The following is a 7,991-nucleotide window of genomic DNA, read 5'->3' as shown; positions in this document are numbered from 1 at the left end:
GAGGACGACGTCGCTCTTGGACATGTTGAGGGAGGTGAGGCCCTGTGATGGAGGAGGAGATGGCGGAGTGGAGTTGGAGGAAGATATGGGAGCGGTCGAAGTCGGCATCGAGGAGGGTGAGGTGATCGAGAAAGTGGTAGCGAAGCCATCAAGAAAGGGAGCATGGAAAGATCTAAGTTGGAGGGGAAGGTGATGGGGGGCAGAGGGAGTAGTAGATGTTGTCGAGGCCATAGCTGGATGCCATGGTATTTGGAGGAAGAGAAGAAAGAGTGAGTTGCTGCCGTATGACATATGTTCAGCTGGTCTAGAATTAACTGTAATTGATATTTGATTGGACAATTTGATGTTATTTAGAAATCAAATAAATAGGGCACTTTATAGAGGCATTCTTGATTTTTTCTCATACTTAGAATCTTGTTTTAGGGACCGCAAGTTATAAATTGGTCCATCTATGGATTGAAAATACAAATCCCTAGAGATTTTTTGTTATAATATAGTCCATCTGAGGACCACGAAATAAATACCCATTTTTATTTTCAAGTCAACAGCATGATTAATCCTGAACTTTCTAATCACCCAAAAGCTATGCTAGAGTGCCTTTACCATCTTGTCATATGTCAAAGCTCTCATCATGTGCTGAACTAGAACATTTTGGCTGGAATTATATCTAGAAATAGAAATACAATATTATGATTCAAGGATTAGCTGCTTTTCAGGCATAATTCTTATTTGCAATCACGCTTGCAATGATTCAGTTTATGATGAATTTTATATGTTCTATTGTTTAATGAGTTAATAATTTCAAAGCAATTCTGCTTTAAGTTATTATCTATGGATCTTTAAGGAAGACTTTGTGCTTATTTGGAGTTGTCTAAATAATGAGATAGTGCTTCATGAAGTTCTCTTGAAATTTTGTAGTCATACCTTGGTAGGTACCAAAATTTTCTCCTAGGCTCTAAAGAAACTTTTGTTCTATCTAATTCATTGGAAGAGTGGTAACACGTTGACTAGAGATAGAAGAAATATATTTTTATTGGCATAAAAAAATGTAGTTGAAAGTAGGAAAAAATACTACTAATTCTTTCAACGGCACTTTTGTCAAATGTTGACTTAATATCATAAAAAATAATATCATTAATTATTCCTAGAATATGGGCTCTTTACTAAAAGAGGGAGATATTTGATTATCAAAATGTTGAAAAAGATTAACCTTCTACAATGATAAATCAAGCATCAATCTATAATTTTTCCATCTCATTTCTTATTGTTATTATCTTTTGTTAGGCCGCAATTACAAACTACTAAAGAATGCAATGAGAAGCACATGCATCTTTTATGTTGGGAATGGTAAAGTTTATCTAAATAAATAAACAATAAAAGCTAGAGCAAGGATTTGAAACTTTCACATACTTTGATCAATGTAGGATAGGGGATGTGAGGAAATATGGGTCAGAAAATGTGGATGGTCAGTTTTTCCTTGCCATAGTGGCATTAAGAGAGTTGACATTATTGGTGATATGGGTTTTCAGGATATTTTTAAGTAGAGGTGAAAATATCTTACAATAATTAGATGTTCTAAATATATCCTATAATTTTTTTTTTTTTAACATTTGCATCCTGTGTATGTGGAGAGCCACATGTGTCTAGGCGGAATGCCTCATTCGAGTTTTAATCCTTCAGCAAATATCTGTGTTAGATAGTAGTTGGTGGAAACTAGAAAACAAGTGTCTCTTCCAAACTTACTGATCCGATTATAGAGAATGCAGTAATTTTCTCAAGCCACTTATTTTGAATTAATTAAAAAAATTAGATAAAGTAGAATTTAAATCTTGTTTTCTTTTATTAGTAAATTACAAACTGAGATACACGATCTTTGTTTATATTAGTGAAATCTATTCTTATATAATTCAGATTGAATTTCTTTTCTGATTAAAAGAGAGCATGATATTTTTTGAAATAAATGTGATCGGTGGAAATAAAGAGTTTAAATTAATTCCCGGTTGTCAAAAAAAAAAAAAAAAAACAGGCATCACAAGTTATGACCTTCAAAATTAGGTACATGATTTGGATTCACGATACAGTGAATCATATTTATGAACCATCTCCTATCCTTTCTTTGGTGGTTTATTTATCAACTGATTCAATCAAGATTAGATGGCTTAAAAGAAAAGAAAAAGAAAATTACATCTCATCACTGTCCCCCAACATACTACGTGTTAACATCTTTTCTGCAGAAAATCCTCATTGCCAATGCTAGATTTCTTTCGGAATTTGGCTCCATGAAAGTTAAAAAGAAAGACAGAGCAATTATAGCTCATCAAATCTGCCTATCTTCAAAATCCTGCCACATGCCAAATTTGGCCTCGAGGATTCACCTTATTAAACAAGGATAAATGTAGGTCCGGATATTAAATTTTTCCTTCGGGAATTGGAGTCAGATTTCTCGTCTTCATGTTAGCCAATTAGCGATTGACGTCAGGGCATTGTAAGATTTCCATTGGTGGCATGGCAAGCTACCAATCCTCCCTCGCGCCCGCAACTCTCTCTCTCTCCGTATGTGTGCATGTAGCTAGCGTTTTTTTAATTTTCTAAGAATGATGCCTCCTGCTGGGGACATGTTGGGCTCGAAACACATATGATAGCTAGGAACCAATATGATAGCTAGCCCTCTTGCCCACGGGCCACAACACTCGTCTCTTTCCGTGCCTGTATATATCCTAATTTCTTTAATTTTTTGGATAACAAAGTGTGAAAAATTATATATGCTAGTATTTATTTTTACATCGATTATTTGTTAGAAAAATTTTAGATATTTATACAAGATTAAAAAATCTAAATAATACTTTCTGATTAATCTTTTTTTGATGTCTTGAATTGTTATAAATGATATTAGCGTCAATCCAGCTTATAGTCTATATACATTAGGAGATATTATAGTACCAATTCAGTGGGATTGACCACAAGTCGATTATGGTATTTGGAAAGATCTTAGATATTTATATATCAGGACTTGAAGGAAGAAAGTATGTGAAGATCCGTGCAGACATGTATTTAGTCTCACATGATTATTCACTAGAAAGATTTTGAATATTTATACAGAACTAAAAGATCTAAATAATATCTTCTAGCTAGTTTTTTTTGATGAAGTTTTAGATTATTACAAATAATATCAGAGTCGATTTGACTCATAATTTATATGGACTAGGAAATATTGCAGTACGGATTTAATGGAACTAATCACGAGCCGATCATGGTATTTATGAATGGAAGTATAGATTTAGACCTTTAGTCTGTCGAAGACGATAGAACTTAAAAAAAGAAGTATGTGAGGGGTTGTGCGGGTATGTATTTAGTCTCACATCGTTATTCACTGAGAAGATCTTGAGTATTTATATGTCAGAATTTAAGGACGGGAAACATGTGAGAATTCGTACAGATATGTATTTAGTTCTATATCGATTATTCGTTTGAAAGGTCTTATATACTTATATAAGATTAGAGAATCAAATAATACTTTCTGACTCATTTTTTTGAATGAGGATCTGAATTATTATAAATGATATCAGAATTGATCCGACTCATAGCTTACGAAGAATAAGAGATACTCTAGCATGAATTTAGTGGAGTTGCTCGTGAGTCGATTGCAATGTTTATGAATGAAAGTATAGCTCAACTTGTCAGGATGGAAAGATAGATCCTAAATTGTTACACAAAGATTTGGGAATGATGCACGCCTCCCAGTGAGGAAAGATATCCGGGCATGTTGGCTTAGAAACCCATAAAATGGCCTGCAGCCCCTCTTGCCCACAGGCGACAACTCGCTCCCCTCCCCCCCTCCCCCCCCCCCCCGCTCTCTCTCTCTCTCTCTCTCTCTCTCTCTCTCTCTCTCTACGTGTGTGCGCGTATCCCAAGATTTTTTTTATTTTTTATTTTTGGGGGGTGGGGGGTGGGGGTAGGGGCGGTGGGGAGGGGTTGACGGCAAAGATTCGTGCATGCCTCCTGCTGATGAAAGATATCCGGCCATGTTGGGTTAGAAATCCATACGATGGCCAGCCCCTGCCACTAGCCACCTTCGACCCATCCAAACTACTAGGGACAAATCGATGGTCCACTGAACTCATAGGACATTACACCAAAGTACACTCATTGTCCCTAGCTAGTCCCTACACCAGCGGTGGAGTCGAGATAAAGTAACAAATTCCAAGAGACCTCCTTTGACAAGCAAAAGCAGCAGCAACCAGTTAGCGGCCGAAAGAAACATAATTTTCCTGTGCCAAATCTTTCTTTTCTCCATTACCATCTACCCTTTCTTTGTCTAAAAGAAAAGGACCGCAACATATATATATATATATATATATATATATTTTATCCCCCTTTGCCCTTTACCCTTTGGATCAGACAAAATAATAAGCCTTGTGCTACTGCATCTGTGCAACTTGGAGAAGCTCATTGAGTGCTTTTGCGACACCTCATCCTCACTTTTCTGCGATGCGTTTTGTACTGTAGAGAAAAAGTAAAAGAAGAAAAATGAAAAAAAGAAAAAATCCATTCTCTTGTCTAACCGGTCCTTCCAACTATTCTGAACTCCATGGATTCCAACGTCATAAAATGGAGTATGGGTGCTACCGCTATATTACGAGTGAAGCCTGATACGTGCAATCATGCATGGATTTAATTATCTCCAGCGTGTGCAAAGCATATGGCAGCTCGACGAGTAAGACAACCGAACAAACTAAATAAAAGAAAACCATTGATCATTTCGATCAGAGAGTAATTCGAGAAGAGAAAAAGAACAGGTCACTGCTATTAAATAAGAAGAGAAACACCCAGAAACATCTCCATTTCTTCATTTTTTCTCTTTAGCCATCCCCTTATGTGAAACAAAAGTAAAAATAATAATAATAAGAAGAAGAAGAAGAAAGAAAGAGAAAAATGTCTCCTAGCTTAACCAGTCGACTCTTTCTCTCCCTTCTCCAAGCTAGCCTTGCCCTGCTTTCGGAGTCGGACATGCAACGCTTCCCAATAATGGGGAACAAAAGGGACAAGAGGGTCTCCATAGTCTAAGACATAGCCCTCAAAGACCCACCACGCCGTCCGGCCATCTTCACCCCTCTTTACTTCTTTTTCTCCTGCTGCTACTACTACTCCCAGCACTAACAAACAAAACTGGCCTGCCTTACCATTTGTTTCCTTTCCTCCTAATAATAGTCTCTCTCTTTCTCTCTATCTCTAATCTTTCTTTTATTTTGTTTTTTTCTGAAAAAGAAAACTAAGATGTATATGGAGTCGGACACACTCAGTAGTGAGGGGGAGGAGGGTGTGGAGCGCGAGCGGAGGGCTGGGCCCAAAAGACCATCTCATGGTGGGGGAGCGGACCGGTCAACGGGCGGGGTCCACTGGGCACGCCGTAGGCCGGCACGCCCGCCTCCACCCCGCTCGGCTTCACTTCCTCCTCCTTGGCCGCCGCGGCTGCCTCCTCATCCTCCGCCGGGACGACCGCCAACGGCAGACGGTAGAACTCCGGGTTGACGAACGACGAGGCCACCAGCACAACCGTCCCCGCCGCCTTCAGCGGCCCCGCCACCGTCCCTCCGATCACGTGCCCCTGCGTCCCCGCCAGCGAGATCGAAAAGCTGGCAGGCGCGGCGGCGGAGGGCTGCGGCAGGATGGTGCCGGAGAGAGAAAGGATGTCGTAGCGGCCATGGAGGGTCATGACGGGAGGATTGGTGGTGGGGTGGCGGAGAGGGACGTTGACGACGACGCCGCTGCCGCTGAGGATGGAGATCCCCATCCGCCGCCGGCGGGCGAAGGCGGCGACGCACTCCAGCACGTCGAAGCCGGCGGCGATCTCCAGCACCATCGGCTGCATCGCCGCCTCACTCTCCCTTGTTATCACCACCGGCGGCTTCGGTTTGTTCTTCGACCCGGGCGGCCTCCCGCGAGGCTTCCTCCCGGCCGAACCGGAGGAAGGCTCTCCTCCACCGCCGCCTGCGGCGGGGGTGGTGGGGGCGGCGGAGCGGGCGCGGCGTCGGGATTCGTCGTCGTCGTCGTCGGAGGGGGGATTTTCTCGGGGCTCGGAGGGGTTGATCATGGCGTCGGTGGGTCGCACGTACTCGGCCATGGCCAGAAAGAAGGGAAAAAAACCGAGAAAATTCGCGAATAATATAATAAGTAATGGGGTCACGCTTGGGTCATTATATAGAACGGGCCTTCGGTGTTCCGCTGGTCTCGCGGAGCCAATGTAAGTATGCCATATCGGCTGTCCGTTTAACTACTTGGCCAATCGAAGGCCTTCTGCTGGGGGATTTCGGCAGGGGAGTGGATTCCGTGGGGACATGGTAACAGCGTGGGGGAGATGGGGCCCACGGGAGATAGGGGTGGGTCACATCGCTGGGCGAGTTTTGCATGGTGCAAAATGATAAGATTTCCGGGGTGTTCGATTGAATGCTGTCGCCGTTGGAGCCAACCTTTTTTTAAGCTGGCGGTTGAAGGTAAAAAATAAGTTTAGGTCTGAAAAATGGTAAATGGTGGCGGTGGCATGCACTGCAGATGGTGTCAGAGGCAGTGAGCTTTGGGGAGTATTATTCAGCAAAGTTCTCAGGATTAGATGGCATTGGAAGTTAGCTAGAATACCATGTCATGTGCCATTGTCATTGTTTCATTTAATCATGTGCTGTGATCTGTGAAGCCATCTAGGGCATGGAGGGTGGCTTAAATGGTGCAATTGAAGAAACACATAAATTCTAAAGGGCCAAATCCTATAAACATGAAAATTGAATGTTGAGAGGTATCTAGGGAAGGGAAGGGGGCAATTGTTTCTACTTTTGATAGCAAATTCAAAGAATGAAGGGAGAGGAAGAAGGAAACAAGGTCCCGATAACGTCAACGATATTATTTCGTTTCAACGGCTTTTTGAGGTTACGATTATTATCTTTTATTTATTTAGTTTCATTTTTAATATAAATTTTTAAAAAAATTTAATGATTTTTGTTATAGTAACTATGTTCTCTCCGTCCGAAATAATCATAATGCTTTCAAAGAATTCAAAGAGATTTAGCAAGATTTATTTTTAGGATAAAATCCATAAATTTTATGATAATTATATTTTGATAATGCTGTTACTTCACGTGCAACTCGATAGGGTTATTATCACTATCAGTTATTTGCTCAGTTTCACTTTGTATTGAATTTTTTTGAAAAAAAAAATTATTAAAAAAAACAATGTAAATTTGAATAGATTTATACATCGAATAAAATTGATAAGAATTTTTTTGTATGTATATCCTTATAAATATTTAAAATTATATACAAGTAATAAATTAATAAGGGTATATGTGCAAAAATAAAATAATTTACAAGGATACATATAAATGGTAAACTTGTGAGGGTATATATGTAATTTCAGATATTTTGTAAAGCTATATATGCAAAAAGAAATAATTATATAGATATACATATAAATAGTAAATTTGAAAGAGATATATATGTATATATATACACATATATGTAATTATTATATATATACATACTATGTATGAACATATGTATGTACGCACGTACATGCACACGCATGTATAGAGAGAGAGAGCACTAGTAGCCAAAACTGATATGTAAATTAATTCCACTTTTGCATACAATTATAGATAGGCTTGATAATATAGAGGTACATAGACGGTGTGGCAGCATCTAAAGAGGATGCTTGTTCTAGGTCGAGCAAGGTTATACAAGGATTGGACTGTAGCAGAATTGGTTAGATTAAATTGGAAAAGATAGAGCCTAATTCATGTTTAAAATGACTTTACACGGTTGGAGTCGTAAAGATTTAGTGTATCCTATGCTTCTAGATTCTTTATTTTGAAGACCTTGTACAATTTATGAGGAAACCATGGTGCATTAGGGTTTTATAGTTTGACAATTAACACTAAATCTATGGGACTTCTCTACCATGAAAAAAATAGTAAGATAACTCTTTTGATCATGACCTTGAATTT

General features: G+C 39.5%; 1 protein-coding gene across 1 annotated transcript; it reads right to left on the bottom strand.

The window, feature by feature from the left end:
- Positions 1–4,816: 4,816 nt before the first annotated feature.
- LOC105049162 (AT-hook motif nuclear-localized protein 28-like) lies at positions 4,817–6,142 on the bottom strand. Its single transcript, XM_010928734.4, has one exon. It carries the CDS (start codon positions 6,119–6,121, stop codon positions 5,297–5,299), a length of 825 nt encoding a protein of 274 aa, XP_010927036.3. The 5' UTR covers positions 6,122–6,142; the 3' UTR covers positions 4,817–5,296.
- Between the last annotated feature and the right edge of the window lie 1,849 nt (positions 6,143–7,991).

Source organism: Elaeis guineensis, chromosome 7 (assembly GCF_000442705.2).
Source record: "Elaeis guineensis isolate ETL-2024a chromosome 7, EG11, whole genome shotgun sequence".
In the NCBI taxonomy this organism is placed as follows: Eukaryota; Viridiplantae; Streptophyta; class Magnoliopsida; order Arecales; family Arecaceae; genus Elaeis; species Elaeis guineensis.
This window is presented reverse-complemented; position numbering and strand designations above follow the sequence as displayed.